Source organism: Chiloscyllium plagiosum, unplaced genomic scaffold, assembly GCF_037043375.1.
Source record: "Chiloscyllium plagiosum isolate Xiang-an unplaced genomic scaffold, Cpla_swu_hap1 HiC_scaffold_16, whole genome shotgun sequence".
Classification (NCBI taxonomy): Eukaryota; Metazoa; Chordata; class Chondrichthyes; order Orectolobiformes; family Hemiscylliidae; genus Chiloscyllium; species Chiloscyllium plagiosum.
Genome location: NW_028270154.1, coordinates 15,613,841 through 15,637,021, shown reverse-complemented (window position 1 = coordinate 15,637,021; position 23,181 = coordinate 15,613,841). Strand labels below are relative to the sequence as shown.

Sequence of the window (23,181 nt, the reverse complement as noted above, 5' to 3'; positions counted from 1 at the left end):
CCAGCCCTAATATTTTCAGGGAGTTTGCAATTTAGAGTGGTTACAACAGTAGGTATCGCATGTGTTGCATAATGATTCGATGGAGGATGGGATGAAGGTTTATTTACCGCGATCTGCATCGTAAATATACACAAACTTCTGCCATTTGTAATGTTCGATGAGGTTGAGGAGAGCAGTCTGTAGGTCAGGTCTCATCTGAATGACAAACTGGTTGGAGGTATCGACGGGGAAGCTGGGAGTGATGAACGAAAGGTGCAGGGCTCCACAAAACGATGTGAGTGTGTTTACCGTCTTCCTGTCGTAAAACCCAAAGATCGCGTAGACTCCGCGAGCAAACAGCGAGCAGACTGAAATAAAAAATGCAATACCAAATGACATTCTGTCCATCACAAAAGCTCAGAGGTTTCATCTGAAATAAAATCATATGCAAATAAAAGGTGTTGGAAATTGACAATGAAAATATGAGCATCTGGCAGAGAAACATTTCTGCTGGAGTCTTGTCAGAACAACCTAGGTCCGACAGTCAAAATCTAAGTGATGTTATGAAGGTGTAGAAGTGTACCTTTAAGAGAGTGAAGGACTTTGAGAGGCACACAGAGTGCTGGAGAAGTTACATTGTAACATTTGTACCAGCAGCTAGAGTAGCTGGTTGCCCGGATACAAAAACAAATTTGAATGTGGCCAATCAGTTTAAATTATACCCCAAAAATACCAAACTCCAATGAAGTTTAAATTTGATATATTGACAATCTTAAAAGCCAATGGCACAATCCAATACTTGGGGTTTTAAGACCGGGAAAAATTGAACAGTTAAGAGGAGAACTGCCAAGCCACCAACATCTGCAGACTGCCTGAAAAATTAGCTCTCTTAAAGGCACATTTATCTATCAACGATTGGTGAAAGAGAAATTCTAAGAAGAAGAGAATCAACAGAGGAAGATACAAAAGGAAGATTCAACAGCTGCCTGGTTTTGAAACTTGAACTTTGGTAAATCTTAATTAGTGGTTTTATCAGAAGGGAAAATAAATGACAGGTGTTGTAAATAGTTGTTAGTTAATTATCCTAAGTTAGATTTTAAAAAATAAAATTGTTACTTTTTACTTTAAATAGTGACTTTCGGAAATAGGTTCTTGGACTCTGAATTTTCAGATTACTGCACAGGATAAATCTTTTCTGTGTTTCTGGTTTAAATTAAGCAGGAGGGTTTACCTGTGTCATACCAATGATGAGTGAAACTTTGGGTGTTTCCACCTGAAGATCTCTGCTGGTGCTAAGTTACCTGCTTGCTTGTCCAGTATCCAATCCTCCGACAGTGTCAATTTCCTTCAATTAAATTTCGGGCTAGATTGAAGCCACTGTATTTAATTCCTGTTACAAGCCCCATTCCCGAGTAACTAATGCCATCCCCCATCGAGTCTGTTCACATCCTTGACTTCATGTTTGACTCCAAGATGTGCTTCTGACTACATATCCATTCCATCATCAAGACAGCTACATCATCAGCTCTGTAATGTTGTTCTACCCTGCCCCTGATTCGGAGATGCCGGTGTTGGCCTGGGGTGTACAAAGGTAAAAATCACACAACACCAGGTTATAGTCCAACAGGTTTAATTGGAAGCACACTAGCTTTCGGAGCGACGCTCCTTCATCAGGTGATTGTGGAGGGCTCGATCGTAACACAGAATTTATAGCAGAAATTTGCAGTGTGATGTAACTGAAATTATACATTGAAAAATTGATTGTCTGTTAAGCCTTTCATTTGTTAGAATACAGTGATAGTTTCACTTCTTTCACGTGTAAATCACAAAACCCTTTTTTTTAAAGTTGCATTCTCGGGTTAGCTGTTAACAATGGTGATAGCTAGACAATATGTTGAAGGTGTTAGCCCCCTGTGTTCTCTGTCTATGACCTGATGTTTAGATTGATTCTAATCTAAAAAGTGAGATAACAGAGTTTGACATAAATTCATTCAGTTTTTGAGCTCAGAGTTCTACATGAATGTATGCAGTTTTTGAGCAAAGTGCAATGTAACTCTGCAAGTACAAATTCACCCCACAAAATATATGTGTATGTGGGTCTTTGTCTGTGTGTGTCTGTCTGGGGTGGGGGTTGTGAGTGTGAGAAAGTGTGTGTATGTGTGTATGTAGTGAGTGCAGAGTGTCTTAAGTCTGTGAGGGAGTGCATGTGTGAGTGTGGGAGTGTGTGTGTTCCACCACCAAAATGGACCCATTGGTTCTGGCAGCAGACATATAGGAGTTCATCAGACGAATGAGACTCCGGGAATTCTTTCAAGGTGCCAGCAGTGATCCCACTGATGAACTAGAACAGCGACCAAAGAAGCTGTCAACATGGACCCACCGGAGGGCTGCTGCCCTGGGCTTGACATGTATGCTTAAACTGTCAGGAAATATATAAATGCCAGATTCATCAGTAGTACCCACAAGGTAGAGCAAAACATCACCCGATCACAACGCAATGCCATCCAGGCTCTCAAAACCAATGACAACATTGTCATCAAACCAGCAAATAAAGGAGGAGCCATTGTCATTCAGAATAGAACAGATTACTCCAAGTAAGTGTACCGACAACTGAACAACCAGGAACACGACAGGCAACTACCAGCTGATCTGACTAAAGACGACACCCGAGAATTAAACACATTGATCAGGACTTTGGATCCAGTCCTTCAGAGCTCCCTACGCACCCTCATCCCACATACTTCTCGTGTAGGCGACTTCTACTGCCTTCCAAAGGTACACAAAGCCAACACACCAGGACGTCCCATCATGTTGGGCAATGGGACCCTATGTGAGAATCTCTCCGGCTATGTGGAAGGCATCTTGAAACCTATTGTATAGGGGATCTCCAGCTTCTGTCACGACACTACAGATTTCTTACAGAAACTCAGCACCCACGGACCAGTCGAAACGGGAACATTCCTCGTCACAATGGACGTTTCTGCACTCTACACCAGCAACCCCCACAAGGATGGCATCACGGCAACAGCCTCAGTACTCAACACCAACAACTGCCAATCTCCAAACACCATCCTACAACTCATCCGCTTTATCCTCGATCATAACGTCTTCACCTTTGACAACCAGTTCTTCATCCAGACACACGGAACAGCCATGGGGACCAAATTTGCACCCCAACATGCCAACATTTTTATGCACAGATTCGAACAAGATTTTTTCTCTATGCAGGATCTCCAACCAACATTGTACACCAGGTACATTGATGACATTTTCTTCCTCTGGACCTATGGCGAGGAGTCACTGATAAAACTACACAGTGACATCAACAAGTTTCATCCCACCATCAAACTCACCATGGACTACTCTCGACTGTCTGTCTCATTCTTGGACACATGCGTCTCCATCAAGGATGGACACCTCAGCACCACACTCTACCGCAAACCCACAGACAACCTCACAATGCTACACTTCTCCAGCTTCCACCCAAAACATATTAAAACAGCCATTCCCTATGGACAAGCCCTACGCATACACCGAATCTGCTCAGATGAGGAGGAACGTGACGGACACCTGGAAGTACTCAAGGATGCCCTCACAAGAACGGGGAACGATGCTCAACTCATCGACCGCCAGTTCCGACATGTCACAGCAAGGAACCGTAACGACCTCCTCAGGAGACAGACACGTGCTGCAACTGACAGGGTACCCTTCGTTGTTCAGTACTTCCCAGGGGTTAAAACATTACGCATGTTCTTCGTGACCTGCAACACATTATCAATGAGGATGAGCACCTCACCAAGACCTTCCCCACACCTCCACTACTTGCCTTTAAACAACCGCCAAACCTCAAACAGATCATTGTTCGTAGCAAACTGCCCGGCTCTCAGGACAACTCCATACAACCCTGTCACGGTGGACGGTGCAAGACGTGTCAGATTGTGGACATAGATACCACTATTACTGTTGTGGTTCTGTTCACCGAGCTGGAAATTTGTGTTGCAGACGTTTCGTCCCCTGTCTAGGTGACATCCTCAGTGCTTGGGAGCCTCCTGTGAAATGCTTCTGTGATCTTTCCTCCAGCATTTGTAGTGGTTTGAATCTGCCGCTTCCGGTTGTCAGTTCCAGCTGGCAGATTCAAACCACTACAAATGCCGGAGGAAAGATCACAGAAGCATTTCACAGGAGGCTCCCAAGCACTGAGGATGTCACCTAGACAGGGGACGAAACTTCTGCAACACAAATTCCCAGCTCGGCAAACAGAACCACAACAACGAGCACCCGAGCTAGAAATCTTCTCACAGACTTTGAACGACTATTACGCATGGGAAGACCTTCCACCTTGTACATGGCAGGTACTCATGTGACTCAGCCAACGTTGTCTATCTTATACGTTGCAGGCAAGGATGCCCGGAGGCATGGTACATTGGGGAAACCGAGCAAAGGCTACGACAACAGATGAATGGGCACCGCACAACAATCAACAGACAGGAGGGTTCCCTCCCAGTGGGGAACACTTCAGTGATCCAGGACATTCAGCCTCGGACCTTCGGGTGACCATCCTCCAAGGTGGACTTCGGGACAGGCAGCAGAGGAAAGTGGCCGAGCAGAGGCTGATAGCTAAGTTCGGTACCCATAGGGAGGGCCTCAAACGGGACCTTGGGTTCATGTCACATTACAGGTGATCACCATTGCACTACACACACACAGGTATTCCTACACACACACAGACAGAGGTACACACAGACGTGCACACAGACACCCACACACATCCTTATAGACACACACACTCCCACACTCACACATGCACCCCCTCACAGACTTAAGACACTCTGCACTCACTACACACACACACACATACACACACTTTCTCACACTCACAATCCCCACCCCAGACAGACAGACACACACAGACAGACAAAGACCCACATGCACACATATATTTTGTGGGGTGAATTTGTACTTGCAGAGTTACATTGCACTTTGCTCAAAAACTGCATACATTCATGTAGAACTCTGAGCTCAAAAACTGCATGAATTTATGTAAAACTCTGTTATCTCACTTTTTAGATTAGAATCAATCTAAACATCAGGTCATAGACAGAGAACACAGGGGCTAACACCTTCAACATATTGTCTAGCTATCATCATTGTTAACAGCTAACCCGAGAATGCAACTTTAAAAAAAAGGGTTTTGTGATTTACACGTGAAAGAAGTGAAACTATCACTGTATTCTAACAAATGAAAGGCTTAACAGACAATCAATTTTTCAATGTATAATTTCAGTTACATCACACTGCAAATTTTTGCTATAAATTCTGTGTTACAATCGAGCCCTCCACAATCACCTGATGAAGGAGCGTCGCTCCGAAAGCTAGTGTGCTTCCAATTAAACCTGTTGGACTATAACCTGGTGTTGTGTGATTTTTAACTTTGTCCTCTGCCCCTGCCTTAGCTCGTCAGTTGCCAAAGGCCTCAACTATGCTCTAGTTATATCCGGACAAACCTATTCTCATCCACTTCTGATGAATCTCCCATTTTCATCCCTGTGTAAATATGAAGTCACTCTGCTGCCATTTTCTTATTTGTGCCAAGTTCTGTTCACCCGTTATCCTGTACCCCTATGTTTACTGTCCTCCACTAGCTACTGCTTAGGTAAACCAACTTGGAGGAGCCTTCTGTATGAGGAGATGCAGTTCTTTGAGCAAGTGGTCAAATGGAAAAGGAATCAGAAAAAGGAACGCCAGCAATCCTGAGGCAAGGAGTAATTCTACCTCCCGAAAACACTTGCTGAATGTGTGGTTCGACATGTGTCTCTGGGATAGGGCCATCAGCCACACAAGGACCCGTTGAACGCAGGATCAGTGACACTGAATTTCCTACTGGACAATCATACTTATAAGCAAGTGATTGGCCACAACTGCTGAGGTTGTGTCTCAACCTTGAAATTTTCAATCTTAACTTCAAACCTCTTTTCCTATTCACTATTTCTGTAAACCCCTCCAAACACATAACCCTTCAAGATTTCTGAGCTCATCCAAATCTGGGCTTTTGAACATCCCCAATTTTAAGTCCTGATGAACAGTCACTGAACTTGAAACATTAACTCTGCTTTCTCTCCACAGATACTGCCAGACCTGCTGAGTTTCACCAGCAATTTCTGCTTTTGTTTCTGATTTCCAGCATCCACAGTTCTCTGTTTTAAACAATTTTAAGTGTCTTGCCTTCAGCTGCCCAGGCCCTATGCTTTGGAAGTGCTTGCCTCAGTCTGCTGAGTGCTCCATCTAATTTTGCTCCTTTGATATACTTAAACATTTGAGTACTTTAATCAAACATTTGGCCATCTAAGCTAATACCTTCATATCCACCTCAGTGGCAAATTTGCTGGAAATGTTCCTGGAATACTGCAAAACCAGCAATTTCTGTGTTAGTCTCCTCATAGAACAATTATCTCACATCAGGAACACACCTTGGAATATTTTATAGCATTAAAAATGCGATGTAGAAGCAAGCTATCGTTGTAATTTATTCCTAGGATGTGGGCATTATTGAAAAAACTGGCATTTAAAAAAGCAAGAGGATTAGGTTATTCAAGCCCCTCCAATCATTTGATATGATAATGAATAATCGTCAAGACTCAACACTGCTTTCCTGCCCAATCTCCCTGGATACACTTGCAACTTCATAAAGCCTTAGATATGCTGAGCAACTGAGAATCTTCCATCCGGAGTGCAAAGATTTACAATCCTCTGAATGAAGAAATTTCTCATCTCAGTCCCAATGGCCTCAGCATTGACCCTGTCAAGTCCCTTCCAAACCTTTGTGAGAAATTTGTTCACATGGTGCCATTTTCAGTGTTGACTCTTGGGGACTACCTGTCTGATACAAGCAATGCTTTTTAATGACTGCAATGAGGAACACTGTCCCATCAAGAAAACAACAGTTCACAGAACTGCTGGTCCACATGGAACTTCCAAAGAAATTGACAAACAAATCTCCTAACTTTTCAATAAGCTCAATTCTCCTTCCAAACTCCAGAGAGTACAGGCTCATTCGACTAAACTTACCTCATAGAACAAAAATAAAACAGAGAACTATGGATGCTGGATATCTGAAACGAAAACAAACATTGCTGGAGAAACTCAGCAGGTCTGGCAGTATCTGTAGAGAGAAAGCAGAGTTAACCTTTCAGTTCCAGTGACACTGTTCTGAAGAAGGGTCTTTTGACTTGAAATGTTAACCCTACTTTCTCTCCACAGACACTGCAGAACTGTTGAGTTTCTCCAGCAATTTATGTTTTAATCCCCTCATAGAACAACTCTCCCACTCCAGGAATCAATCTGGTGAACCTTTGTAGCATCCCATCTATGGTAAGTATATCGTTCCTTAGGCATGGGGGGGGCAAAACTGTACATGACACTCCAGGTGTAGTTCCACCACATTCTCTTACATTTACCTGAACACGGCAATATTTTTAGAGTCATCTCATTGATCATTAAGATTTGATTTTACACCAAAACCAAAAACAATCAGATATCCAGCATCCACAGTTCTTATTTTACTTTTGTTCCATGAGGAAAGTTTAGTTGAATGGACCTATACTCTCTGGAGTTGGAAAGAGAGGTGAACTTATTGAAAAGATAGGAGATTTGTTCATCAATTTCTTTGTAAATTAAAAATCTGCTAGGCACTATTTCAAAGAAAAGCAATAAAAAATTTCCCCATCTTCCTCAGTCAAGATTTGTCTCACCAACACCATGAAATTAGATGTCTCTCACTGCTGGTTGTGCACCTTGCTGTAGGCAAAATGGCTAGCTTGGTTCCTAGGTTCCAATACTGACTGCACTTCAAAAACACTGGTTGCAAGGTATTGAAGTTGCAAAGGGTAACCTATTTGGAGGGGTTTATAGAAATAATGAATAGGAGAAGAGGTTTGAAGCTAAGAATGAAAATTTCAAGCAGTTAAGCAGTTGTGCCAACATATGTTTGTAAGTATGATTGTCCGGGTAGGAAATTCTGGGTCACTGATCCTGGGTTCTATGGGTCCTTGTGTGGCTGACGGCCCTATCCCAGTGACTGAGAGTAATTTACTTTTACTCACCTGACTCCGGAACACAATGCCCAGGGTGAGTTTGTACACCACTATCTGACTCTCCAGAAGAAGTGGCTTCAATCTACCTGACCAACTCCTCTCAGCACCTTCAGCATCTCAATCAGTTGTACCCTTAATCTTTTAAATTTATTGGAATGCAAATCTAGTCCTTATCATTTATAATGTGGAGGTGCCAGTGTTGAATTGGGGTAGACAAAGTTAAGAAGCAGTGCTCCGAATGCTTGTACATCCAAGTAGACCTGTTGGATTATAACCTGGTGTTGTGTGATTTTTAACCTCATCATTTAACCCTATTTAGCCCAGGTGTTATTCTGATCGATCTTGGCTGCAAGGGCAAGGGCATTGGCATTCAAGGGCATTCTTAAGAACATAGAACATAGAACAATACAGCACAGAACAGGCCCTTCGACCCTCAATGTTGCGCCAAGCTGTGAACTAATCTAAGCCTATCCCCCTACACTATCCCAGCATCATCCATGTGCTTATCCAAGGATTATTTAAATATCCCTAAAGTGGCTGAGTTAACTACATTGGCAAGCAGGGCATTCCACGCCCTTACCACTCTCTGAGTAAAGAACCTGCCTCTGACATCTGTCTTAAATCTATCACCCCTCGATTTGTAGTTATACACATTTGTACAAGCTGAAGTCATCATCCTTGGAAAAAGACTTACACTGTCCAACCTATCTAATCCTCTGATCATCGTGTATATCTCTATCAAATCCCCCCTTGGCCCTTTTCTTTCCAACGAGAACAGACCCAAGTTTCTCAGCCTTTCATCATAAGAGCTTCCCTCCAGACCAGGCAACAATCTGGTAAACGTACTCTGCACCTTTTCCAATGCTTCCACATCCTTCCTGTAATGGGGCGACCAGAAATGTACACAATATTCCAAGCGCGGTCGCACTAGCAATTTGTATAGTTGCAGCATGACATCACGGCTCTGGAACTCAATCCCTCTACCAATAAAACCTAACACATCACATGCCTTCTTAACAGAACTATCAACTGGGTAGCAACTTTCAGGGATCTATGAACATGGACACCAAGATCTCTCTGCACATCCCAAACTTGTATATGTTCCACTTGAGTCCTCTCTCACCTTTACTCATCTATCAATACCAGTTCAGGCAGCATCCGAGGAGCAGTAAAGATGAGAGGGGGAGGGGATGAAGATGATAGCTCAGGGAGGAGGGTGGAGTGGATAGGTGGAAAAGCTATCCACTCCACCCTCCTCCCTGACCTATCACCTTCATCCCCTCCCCCACTCACCTATTGTACTCTATGTTACTTTCTCCCCACCCCCACCCTCCTCTCATTTATCTCTTCATCCTTCAGGCACTCTGCCTGTATTCCTGATGAAGGGCTTTTGCCCGAAACGTCGATTTTACTGCTCCTCGGATGCTGCCTGAACTGCTGTGCCTTTCCAGCACCATTAATCCAGAATCTGGTTTCCAGCATCTGCAGTCATTGTTTTTACCTATCTATCAATACCATCATAGCTCTGTATTCCATTTTGATTCATATGCTTAGTTGGTCTCCCCATATGTCCTCTTCAAGGTCACTTATCGATAGGTAATAAACACTGGTCTAGTCAGTGGTGCCCATGTCCCATGAAAAAATAAATATTTAAAACTGGAGTTTAACAGGCTATATGCAAGTTTGAAAAAAAAATTCAATTTGGAGATTCCTAACTCAGTGTACAGCTTTAAATTATTGAACTATGTTATTGTGTTGAACATGAACAGAATCCTAATATTAACTGGAGTTAGATTTTCAGTTGGAATGACGCTTTTGGAACAAATTACATTCATTCTCAGTGGCCTTCATGAGTCAAATGGAATATTCGTTCGTTACTCAAAGAATCCAGAGACCAATGTCAGTGGCAATGCAACAATGCCCAGATACAGATCGAATTCATCAATAACTAAAAGGAGTGAGGATACAAATACCTCTCATAATAACAACAGACAACTGGAATTAAGAAACTATAAATGTAGATTGAACCAGGAATGCCCAAGATGTGACTCAAAGTACAATTACGCGATGAGCTATTCTAAAAGAAATAACAAGGTATTCAAAGTTATGCACAATATGGAAAGTTTAGAAAAATCAGACAGATAAAGTTTTATTAGTCACAAGAAGCTTCAGCTCAGTAATGAATGTCTTAGTCATAAACTCATTTAACTGTACTCCGTTGAACAGGAGTTGCACATCGACAATATGTGAAGTGGATTGGTTAAAATATTAGTCATTGAGATGTACAGATGGAAACAGACCCCTCGGTCCAACCCGTCCATGCTGACCAGATATCCCAACCCAATCTAGTCCCACCTGCCAGCATCCGGCCCATATCCCTCCAAATCCTTCCTATTCATATACCCTTCCAAATGCCTTTTAAATGTTGCAATTGTACCAGCCTCCACCACCTCCTCTGGCAGCTCATTCTATACACGTACCACCCTCTGCATGAAAAAGTTGCCCCATAGGTCTCTTTTATATCTTTCCCTTCTCACCCTAAACCTATGCCCTCTAGTTCTGGACTCCCCGATCCCAGGGAAAAAACTTTGCCTATTTACCCTATCCATGCCCCTCATAATTTTGTAAACCTCTATAAGGTCACCCCCTAGCCTTCGACTCTCCAGGGAAAACAGCCCCAGCCCGTTTAGCCTCTCCCTATAGCTCAAATCCTCCAACCCTGGCAATATCCTTGTAAATCTTTTCTGAACCCTTTCAAGTTTCACAACATCTTTCCGATAGGAAGGAGACCAGAATTGCATGCAATATTCCAACAGTGGCCTAACCAATGTCCTGTACTGCCGCAACATGACCTCCCAACACCTGTACTCAATACTCTGACCAAAAAAGAAAAGCAGACCAAACGCCTTCTTCACTATCCTATCTACCTGCGACTCCACTTTCAAGGAGCTATGAACCTGCACTCCAAGATCTCTTTGTTCAGCAACACTCCCTAAGACTTTACCATTAAGTGTATAAGTCCTGCTAAGATTTGCTTTCCCAAAATGCAGCGCCTCGCATTTATCTGAATTAAACTCCATCTGCCACTTCTCAGCCCATGGGCCCATCTGGTCCAGATCCTATTGTAATCTGAGGTAACTGTCCACTACACCTCCAATTTTGGTGTCATCTGCAAACTTACTAACTGTACCCCTTGTGCTTGCATGCAAATCATTTATGTAAATGACAAAAAGTAAAGGACCCAGCACTGATCCTTGTGGCACTCCATTACTTAAATTCTTTAATTAATAAGGACCAAAGTGAGAGTAAGGAAATTCAGGTTCCTGCCTACTTTAAGTTTAGTTATGACAATGTACTTAAATCAATAAGAGTCATGATTCACAATAAAATAGCTGTGATACTCTATTTTAACAAGACAGACAGTTTCAAATTAGTGACACCCCGTTGAGCAGGCTATCTCTGAAAAAAGGCTCAAATGAAACCTGATATGAAACATATCACTTATTCTGAACTATCAACATCCTTTCTCCCCCAGCAATCCAACCACTCCCCTTTCATCTATAGCAATAATTACTGCCCCCTCCACACATCACATCAGCTCTATTGAAGAGTCATTTTGGCACAAAACGTTAGCTTGCTCTCTCTCCATGGATGCTGCCTGACCCGCTGTGATCTCCAGCATTTGTTGTTTTCAGTACAGATTCCAGCATCTGTAGTAATTTGCACCATGAAGCATAACCAGACTTTTTTTTTAGAAATCAATGGATTTACAGTTTACACAATCTGGACATTATTCCTTTGAAAAGACCTGACTTCTCTGATAAATCATTAAAGAGCTGTTAAAAACAGACTTGGGAGATCTGAAATGAAAACATAAGATGCGACAAAAACTCAGCAGTTCTGGCGGCACCCGAGGAGCGTGTAATTTTATTATTTTTCTGCACTTTTAATTGTGGACTGAAATGCGAAAAGGATTGCTTTATTTAGAAAAGAAACAAGGATTATTGAAGGATTGCTGCACTTTTAAAAGTGAGTAACCTGACACTTATTGTAAGTACTGTTTCCACAGCTGCCTGTTCAGACACGGAAGCCTAGTTTGTAGATGAGGTCGAGCTGGGTGGCGTGTGTGAATGGAGTTTTGGCTGACAACTAGTACCTGAATAGTCTATGGACTAGTGACTAGCCACCAATGATACAGGCCTTCTGCTTGCCAACAACTAAGAGACTGGCTCCCAAGTGGCTGAAGAACTTGGGGGATGTGAACTTTTTGTCAGAAACCATCGGACTACTGGAAGAGAAGATGTTTTTGCTCTTCATCTCAATCCTGAGGTATTTATCTTCCTTTTTTAGTTGCTATTAGCGCTGTCTTTAAATTAATAAATCTTCATAACCATTTTTATACATAAGCTTTGCAGGCCAGAAAGGAGTGAGTGAGACATAGCCAGAGTGAGTAGATAGTTTGGGGAATTTGGAGGCAAAGTGGCAATTCGATGCAGTGGGGGGCGCATAGTTTATAAAGTGTATTTTTTAACAGGACGAGTTGAAGCCTATGACCAGGGCCCATCACAAAAGAGTGACATCACAGGTAATCATATGTTCATTGGTTGGTGAAAGCCAATAATTTGGCCATCTATGATAGATTACTTTCAGAATAAAGGTAAATAGGGGAAATATTGATGGTGATTTTCAGGAATCACTGGAGTCAGGGAGAGTCCCATAGGAGTGGAAAACTGCTAATGTAATAACTCTGTTTAAGAAGGGAGGGAGGCTGAAGACAGGAAACTATCGGCCAGTTAGCCTGACCTTGGTTGTTGGCAAGATTTTAGAATCCATTAAAAAGGATGAGATGGTAGAGTTCTTGGAAGTGCATGGTAAAATAGGCATGACAAAGAATTCTTTGAGGAGGTAGTGAGAAAGTTAGGCAAAGGAGAGCCAGTGGATATGATCCATTTGGATTCCCAGAAGGCCTTTAACAAGTGCTGCACAGGAGTTTGCTAAATAAGATAATGACTCATGGTGTTAGGGGCAAGGTACTGGCATTGATAGAGGATTGGCTGACTGGCAGACAGAGTAAGGATAAAGAGGTCTTTTTTCAGGATGGCAGCTGGTGACTAGTGGAGTTCTGCACAGGTCCGTGTTGGGATCACAACTATTCACATTATACATTAACAAACTGGATGAAGGACTGAGGGCATTATTGCTAGGGCTGAAGATGACACAAAGACTGATGGAGTAACAGACAGTGTGTTAAGGAAGTGGGGAGGCTGCAGAAGGACTTGGACAGACTAGAAAAATGCAAAGAGATGGTAGATGGAATACTGTGGGAAAGTGTGAGTTTATGCACTTTGATAGGAAGAATAGAAGCATAGACTATTTTCTAAACAGAGAAAGGCATCAGAAGTCTGAAGCACAAATGGAATTGGGAGTCTCAGTTCAGGATTTTCTTAAGGTTAGCAAACAGGTTTAGCTGGCATTTAGGAAGACAACTGTAATGTCAGCATTCATTTTAAGAGCCTCTCTGTGCCTCTGTGCAGAGGGGCAGCTTATAAGGGGATTAGAATTTTAAGTAGAAGAGTTAAATGTCCATGTTCATAATTGTTTATCTGTAGTTAGAATCTATTTATCTGTAATAAATAGTAATTCTTTTTAGGTACAAAAACCTCTCTGTGCTTTCTGTCAAGCTGTGTCGCAAAGACAAATAGCACTTTTTAAAACCTTGGACTTTTGCAATGAATCCAGGAATAGCAAGGCTCGATTTCAAGCATGCTATCCTCATGAGGCACAACAAGACAGCAACAGAGTTAACATTTTATGATTCTTCCTCTGAGCTGTAGGGAACTGGAAAATATTTTTTTTTTCTATGCTGTTCACAAAGGGGGAAGAGAAGCAAGTGGAAAAGATGCCCAGAACCAAAGGCAAGGGGAGTGTAGTGAGAGAAGGAGAGATGTGAATGAATATTATTGTTAGGAATATTGGAAAATAGGTCAGCTCTCTCTGAAAGCAGACACGTGCAAATGAGACACTGGGGTGAGGGGAGTGTAATCAAAATGAAGGACAGTATGATTTGAAGGTGCTGAACTCAGAGTTGAGTCCTGAAAACTGTGAGGTGCATAGACATTCAAGGTTTCATGAGAGTAAGATGGAGAACTGAAATGGCAAACAACTGATTGGCCAAGATTATTCTTATGGATAGACTGGGAAAGTAGAGGTCACTTTGTCACTTCCCAGCAGTTCTGAAGAGACTTGGACTCAAAATGTGAATTCTGTTTTTCTCTCCACAAATCCTGCCAGAGCCTGCTGACTTTCTCCAGCACTTTCTATTGTTATAAAGATGTGATTGGCACCTGTGGATAGAAGTTTACAGGGGTAAAAAAAGAGCTAATTGTCTTAAAAGTATATCAGCAATTTGACTTTCTATCTTCTCCCAAGTTAAAACTCTACTAAAGGATGTAGGCGTAGGGACGATGAGTACATTAAACTATAGGTGAGATTAGCGAAGGGATATGATTTCTATTAAAAGAAATGAAAGAACACCATCACTGTCCATAGTGAATTCCCATTCGCAAGAGACTTATAACAAAACTGTAGCAATGGAATGAAAGTAATGGAAACAGAAAAATCATTTGCATTTTTCACTTCATAAATATGGAATTAGATTAATCAACTACAATATATCGTACAGAGAAAAGAGTAATACCAGACAAGGTAATGGAGAAATCGATAGGGATTGAACAGGTGGCAGCACCGAAATTCTGAACTAGATTAGATTCCCTACAGTGTGGAAACAGGCCCTTCGGCCCAACAAGACCATATCAACCCTCTGATGGGAAACCCACCCAGACCCATTTCCCTCTGACGAAAGCACCTAACACTATGGGCAACTTAACATGGCCAATGCACCTGAGCTGCACATCTTTGGACTCTGGGAGGAAACCAGAGCATCCAGAGGAAACCCCATAGACACGGGAAGAATATGCAAACTCCACACAGAGAGTCCCCAAGTTTGGAATCGAACCTGGGTCCCTGGCAGCATTGCTAACCACTGAGCCACCGTGCTGCCCCTATGGGGAAGAAATTGCTGATGATAAATGTGGGGATATGTGTGAAAATATGAACATTGTGGGAATGAACATGGTAGCAGAAAACTTCTTCAGCAATGGAGAGTGTGAAAGAAATCAAGGGGGAAATTGATGATGTGCTTCGTAAAATCTTAGTGACCAAACAAGGTTGTAAATTAACATCTGCCCTGACTGCAAATACTGGGGTTTCCGGATCCATTGCCAGAAATCCAAAAATTCTTTTGATAATGAGAAACCTTTGGGAAACCCCCAGATTTAGCTCTGTTTGCTTTGGAGCACTAGAATGTCCTGCATGCACTGACAAATGCATTCACTACGGCTGAAGTTTCAGACGGAATTTGGTGAGCCTTTCACCATTATCTAAATATTGGGAATAAATATCAAACCGGGGTTGTGAATCCATTATACAAAAGAAGGACAGGAACAGTGGAAAAGTATAGGTTAGGTATGGGAAAAAACCCAATAACTTCACTGCATTGCAAACAAACTGATATGATGCATTACTCAGGATTAACTGGCACTCATTACACACTGGCAGAATCTGAACAAGTCGTACTAAGTGCTGCATGCAATTTGCATACATATATATTGGACTGTTATGAGATGGAGGCTCACTGAATTTGAACAAAGTAAAACAGAACAAGGTATTTAGGGGGCCAGTGAATACAAGACTGCCACCATTATAGGCAGAGTGGGGAAAGCCAGTGGCAAATGCAAACACTAGCTAAATGTGGAACATGAGGAAAAGGAGATAATGTCCATGGACTGGCAAAATGAGATAAAGATGTGGGAGGCTAGAAAACACAGTCTGAGTTTTGCAAGTGAACCTGGATGTGAACATGACCCTCGGAAAAGATCACAAATTTGGACAAGGAATTCAGATCATAGAAAGGTGAAATCTTGGAGCAGCAGTTCTGGAACGAGATTGACGAGTGAGCAAAGGTTAAAGTTTGACAAGAAAAGATTATGGAACATGTTGAGAATTCCAAAAGAGGTAGACGACCTTGTGATCATGGAGTTTTAAAGAGCTCGAAGGAATTTGGTGACAGAGAATAGTCAGCCTTATTGCATAGGTCGATATGCAGGGAAGAAATGCTCCCTGAGGAAAAATGACTGAAGCCAAAGTGCAGGCTCAGAATTTTGAAGAGAAACTTGGTGATCAACATGCTACTGCAGAATCCCCTGGTGCAGGAAAATAAATCTTCAAGATCCTGGCTCTTGCAGCAAAGTACTCTTGAGAATATAAATGAATTGATGTAAAGGCTGCATTTTTGCAAGGTAAAAGATTTCAAAGGAAATTATTTTTGAAACTTCCTAAAGAATCAGTTGACAGAGAGTGGAAGCTGCAACAAATGTGATCATGGGTTGACTGATGCAGTGTGAGTCCAGTGTATTGATCTGGGTCTATCCTGTTAAAAGGACCTTGCATTCAGTTTAAAGAAGCCCAAGCAATGTTTTACTGGCATCAAAAAGATAAACTGGTTGGCAGCAGGGTGGCTCAGGGGTTAGCACTGCTGCCTCATAACGTCAAGGATCTGGGTTCGATTCTATTCTCGGGAAACTATCTTTTTGGAGCTTGCACATTCTCCCCGTGTCTGTGTGGGTTTCCTCCAGGTGCTCTGGTTTCCTCCCACTGTCCGAAGCTGTGCAGATTAGGTGGATTGGCCATGGGAAATTGCCCAGGGATGTGCAGGCTAGGCTGATTAGCCAGCGGAAATGCAGGATTACAGAGATGGAGTAGAGGGATGAGTCTATGTGGGCTGCACTTTGGAGGGTCAATGTGTACCTCATGGGCTGAAAGACCTCTTTCACACCATAGGGGTTCTATGGTCTTTATGATTCATTTCAGACTATTTCACAAAAAAAGAGCTTGTTCCAGAAATAATGAAGAGAGATGCCTGGTGATTTGAGGAGTTATAAGAACATGAAAGGAAATCAATTTCTGCTGTGGTCACTTTGTACTTAAACATATTATAAGTTTTTGGTTAAGAAAAGGATGAACTTGGAAGGTTGATTATAGTATGTGGATTATGAAAAAAATTGTTACTAATTAATTTATAGCAAGGTAAGACGCAGAATATGAAAAAAATGTTTATTTTACTATTAATTTTGCTCAAGGCTTGCTTGTTTAACAAAACATGAATTGGACACGCCCTTAAGACCATCACACCACATTTTTATTCATTCACAGGATGTGTGTATCTCTGGCTAGGTCAAATTTTATTACCGTCCCTAATTGCCGTGAGAGCAGTTAAGAGTCAACCACATTGCTATGTGGTCTGGACTCACATGTAGGTCATCTATGTAAGGGTGACAGATTTCCTTCCCTAAAGGACATTAGCTTTCTCCCAACAATTGTTTCATGGTCATCATTAGACACTTATTTTCAGATTCTCCATTTAGTTCAAACACTGCCATTTGTTATGGAGAGATTTGAAACCAGATCCCCATAACTTTAGCTGAGTTTCTAGATTAACAGTCTAGCAATAATACAACAAGACCATTGCCTCCTCCACTTTAACCTTGACGTTCTGACCCAGACATCAGGACACTATTACTTCACCACAAAACCCTAGCTATAAAACATATACTGCTAATCAGGCTGAACTCAGAACCTCAGCATTTCTCACTCTGTACTGTCACATGGGTACCAAGCGCGATATGATTTGTGTCATTGGAACTCAAGGGTAATTTGTATGTTTTCAAAATGATTTAGTTTTTGAGAAGAAGGGAATCTGTTAGTATAGCAAGCAATTGAGGTCAATTTTCTAATTAATCAACCAGGTAGATATAAAGGGGGAACCAGTGGGACTGGTGTGTGACAGGAACTAAGAGCGAGTAGTTAATAAGTTCTATCCCCACAGAAAGGTGTCTTGGTTTCTGTCTCATCAACTGGCTTAGATCCAAGGTGACTTTTTTTTTAATGTTGTCAATATTTCAACCGTTGTTTACCATGTATCAAACTTTAACAATGGAAAGCTAAGTAATGATCCTCTGTTTTGAAGAAGAGTAACTAGACTCAAAAATGTTAACTCTGTTTTCTGATTAAATTACCTACAGTGTGGAAACAGGCCTTTCTGCCCAACCAGTGCACACCAACCCTCTGAACAGTAACCCACCAGACCCATTTCCCTCTGACACTAAGGGCAATTTAACATGGCCAATTTATCTGGCCTGCAGGCGGAAACCAGAGCACCTAGAGGAAACCCACGCTGACGCGAGGAGAATGTGCAAACTCCACACAGTCACCTGAGGCTGGAATCGAACCTGGCGCTCTGAGGCAGCTGTGCTAACCACTGTGCTCCCGTGCCTCTCCACAGTTGCTGTGAGACCTGCTGAGTTTCTCCAGCTATTTCTGTTTTTACTCAAAAGCTAAGTAATGTAATACTTAATCTCTATTTACAAAAGATGCTCGATAAGGTACCACACATAACGCTATTGAACAAAGTAAAAACCCTTGGTGCTGGGGTAGTATCTAAGCATGGATAGACGATTGGCTAACTCATACAAGGCGGCAAATTGGAATAAAGTGATGGAACCCTGTAACCAATGAACTGCCACAGGGTTTAGTGCTGCGGCCACAATTATTTACAATACATACTGATGACTTGGATGTATTTTCATCAAGTTTGCAAGACAGAAAAGTAAATACAGAGGAAGTAGTGAGTTTGACATTTGGAATCTACAGAGGATACAGACAGCTTAAGTGAATGGGCAAAAACTTTACAGATGGAATATAATGTGGGAAAATGTGAGATTATCCACTTTGTCAAAAAGAGTAGAAGGTCTAAACATTTTATAATGGGAAAGAGATTGCAGAAAGCTGAAGCTCAGAGGGATTTGAGGCATAAATCATAAACCTCAAAAAAAACTTGGATTCAAATTCAGTGCGTAATAGAGAAGGTAATTGCAATGTTGGCTTTAATATAAGGAAAATGAGTATAAAACCAATATAAAGCACGAGAGATACCCTCAAGCTTTTCAGGGAGAGGTGGGCACCGCAAGGTTTGGAACTTTTTATTTCTCCTTCCGAACCTATTTTGATTTAATTTCTGCCCCCCCCCCCATCCCCAAGTTCAGTTTTATTGCCTCCTTGTCAGTGGCCACTCAGGTGTTTCTTTTCCTCCTGGAAGGAAAAGAAAATATAAAGCACATACCTGGAACGCTGGGAACGGTTTTGGTCCCTTATCGAAGGAAAGGTAATCTGGCATTGGAAGCAATCCAGAAATGGTCCACTTAGTTTATCCTAGGCATGGAGGGATTTTCTATAGAATTAAGATCAAGTAGATTGGGCTTATATTCACTGGAGTTTAGAAGAATGAGAAGAGACCTTGTTAAAACATAGAGGATAAAAGGGGACTTGACTTGTCAATGCAGTAAGATTGTTTCCCCTCGTGTGGGAGTCGAGGACCAAAGGGCGTAATGTCGGAGTAAGGGATCACCCATTTAAGACAGAAACATGGAGGAATTTCTTCTCTGAGGGCAGTGAATCTGTGCAACTCCTCACTGTATCCAATTGTCAAGGATGGGTAGTTAAGAATGTTCAAAATAGAGATTACAGATTTTTAATCAGTTATGGAACCAGAGGTTATGGGAAGAAGGCGGGAAAATGGAGTTGGGGATTATCAAATCAGCCAAGATCTCAATGAATGATGGAGCAAGACTTGATGGGCTGACTGGATTATTCTTACTCCTAAATCTTACAGTCTTACATTGAACAAGCACAGATTCCAACTCATCATTTTTGCTTTCATGATGCTTGGGACTGTAGTAAGGATTTGGTAGAAGTTCAGCTCAAAGGCACATTAATTATTCTTACGAGTCCACTATTAAGTCCAATTGAGTGGATCTATTCACATCTCATTTCCCTTAAAATGTCAACTTTTGCATTATATAATAAAATTGACCCTAAACATTTCCCACAGCACAAGAGTGCTGGTATGACCAATCATGAATTACGTGATTGTTTTGCTGAACACTTCCATTCAAACTGGAAGCATGACCCTGAACTTTAAATCTAATTCCTAATCCCACTCCCACTCTGACCTATCTGTCCTCAGCCTCATACACTGTTCTACTGAAGCTCAATTAAAACTCAAGAAATAGCAGCTCACCTTTCAATTAGATATTTTGCAGCCTTGTGGATTTAACACCAAGTATCCTCATTTCAGTTCACTCCTTTCTCCAGATTGCAGGGATTCACATGATTCTGCTGTTCTCCTACCTCCCAACCTAAACCAGCCTTCTCCTTTGACCTCATTTACCCTCTGTCCCCCTGCCTCTCCACTTGCTTAAAACCAAGCACATCCTCTAGAGCATTCAATTCTAATGAAACACCATATGCCTAAAACATAGGCTGGAAATGTATGTTCTGTTGCCCCAGGAGACATTTTGTAAGTAGGCAGGCAAGGCATGAAACTGGATGTATATGGATCCAGTCTGATAATTCCAATACCACATAGAGTGAATGATACACTATTGGAGGGACTGTCTTTCAGACGAAATGTTAAACTCTCACCCCATCTGCCCTAGTTGGATGTCAAAAGACATACAATACTATTTGAAGAAGAACAGAAATGTTCTTTCTCGCCAATAGACACTCCTCAATCTACATGTCGATGAAACAAGTTAGCTGGCTATTATCACACTGTTATTTGTGGGATATTGCTGTGTGTGAGTTGGCTGCTATGATTCCTATACTTCAATTGTGACTACATTTCAGAAGCACAATATGATTGATTTTGTGAAAGGTACTATAGAAATGCAAGCACTTCCTTTTTGCCTCAGTGTTTGCGGGATTGAACTCCTTTGTTGGAATATAGTGTATCATTGTAATGAGATTCTACGATATTAGATAAATATATATATTAATTGTCTTTAATTCCACACAGGAATTTGACATTCACTAATGATTTGCTTGAATCCTGAAAATAGATGAGTTGTGACTGCTGGGTTAGGAGGTGTATGCGTGCAATGTATAACTCTACAAATCAGTAAGATTGGCTTCAGTCCTATACTGTACCAACTGGGTTTCTGAAGTATAATTTATTATTGTGGTGGGTTTGCATATTTGGATTAGAGTGTTGATATGAGATTATATTTTTGGGGTAGATTCATGTTTTGGGTGTGACTTTTGAATAAAATAAATATTGAGATAGGCTTGTGTTTTGCAATGGGATTACATTTTCTGGATGGGATTCTGGTTTTGAGATGGGAGTATAGAATTAGAATAGGACTATTCTCAGTATTGAGTTATTTACTACCTGAGATAGCAGTATAATATACAGTTAGCTACATACAGATTTCCCATTGAATATTCTACCCTAACGTGTTGCAACAGAGCTAAACAAAATGACAACAGTTAATATATCTTATTTTGAACTGGGAACACAGGAAATGGAGTAGGCCAGTCGTTCACTGAGATCAGGGCTGATCTGTGCCCGAGCTCCATTTACCTGCCTTTGGCCCACATTCCTTAACAGCTTTGCTTAACAAAAAAAGGTCTCTCTCAGATTTAAAAATAACAACTGATCCAGCATTCAGTGCCATTTATGGAAGAGAGTTCCAAACATCTACCACCCTTTGTGTGTGGAATGCATCCTAACATCTCTCTCTGAAGTAATCTAGCCCTAATTCTCAGACTATGCCCTAGAATTCTTATCTGCGGAAATAGTTTTTCTTTATTGACCCTATCCTTTCCTGTCAATATCCAGAAGACTTTGATTAAATGACCCTTAACGTAACAAATTCTGGACAAGATAAGCTTAATTTGTATTTTAAATAAAAGAATGCTGGAAATCAGACACAACAACAGAGATTGCTGGAAAAACTCAGCCGGTCTTGAAGCATCTGCAGAGAGAAAACAGAGTTAACATTTCTGGTCCAGATTTTAGCTAGGAAAAGGTTAGTATATATGCTAAAGATAGAGCAGGGCGAGGGGGGCAATGGAAAACAATAGGTGGAAATGAAGCCCACTGAGAGAAAGAACATCAGTTAGGCAGACAAAGGACTGGATAAAAGTCGGCCTGGCACAATCAATAGCTGTGAATGGGGACCGTTAGTAGCTGACAATGGGCTGTTTGTGGTAGCAGCCCGTGTGATGACAAGGCCCAGTGTGTGGGGGTTGGGGTAAGCACATGGGAGCAAGTGGCTCAGGCCCTAAAATTATTGAACTCGATATTGAGACCTGAAGGCTGCAGGGTCCCCATGTAGAACATGAGGTGCTGTTCTTCCAGCTTGCAGTGAATTTTGCTGGAACACTACAGCAAGCCTGGGACAGGAATGTTGGCCAAGGAACAGAGTGGCATGTTTGTCCCAATTTGTATAATCTCTCCTCATAATCCAGGTATCATTTTTGTAACCCTACGCTGTACTCCCTCCATGACCAACATATCCTTGCTAAGACATGGTGCCCAGATCTGCACATAGTATATGGAATTTAATCAGTGTTTCGTTTCACTGTAGGATACTTTCTGTATCCCTGTACTCCAGTCCTCTCAATATAAAGGCCAGCATTCCATTAGCTTTCTTAATTATTTTCTGCACGTGTCTGTGACATTTTAAGGATATGGGCATGTGAACCCTCAATTCTCTTTGGACATCCACATCTTTCAAAGGAGGTTAGCATCATTGGCAGAGCTGTTGTCCATCCCAAACTGTCCTTGAACTGAGAGGTGTTCTGGACCATTTCATAGAAAGGTTAACAGTCAACCATTTTGCTGTGAATCTGGTATCACATGTCGGCCAGACCTGGTAAAGATGGCAGATTTCCTTTCTTAAAAGGGCGTAAGTGAACCAGATGGGGTTTTTATGAAAATCAATGATAGTTTCATGGTCACCATTATTGAGACTAACTTTCAATTCCAGGTTTTATTACTTGATTTTAGATTACACCAGCTGCTGTGATGGAGTCTGAACCCATGTCCCCACAGCAAGCTAGCTCAACACATTACTATAACACCACCATGTCAGTTTCAGTGACCTATTCACCTAATGGAAATGATGGCCAAGGAATTTACATGAATGGAGGTATT

The 23,181-nt window shown here is 41.7% G+C and overlaps 1 protein-coding gene across 4 annotated transcripts in view; it reads right to left on the bottom strand.

Annotated features, from left to right (window-relative positions):
- LOC122556483 (glutamate receptor 1) overlaps positions 1-23,181 on the bottom strand; it is a 208,569-nt gene that overhangs the window by 132,045 nt on the left and 53,343 nt on the right. For all 4 annotated transcript variants that reach the window (XM_043703159.2, XM_043703161.2, XM_043703160.2 and 1 more), the window contains exon 3: positions 108-347. In XM_043703159.2, coding sequence (XP_043559094.1) covers positions 108-347 — 240 coding nt within the window. The remainder of the gene's footprint in view (positions 1-107; positions 348-23,181) is intronic.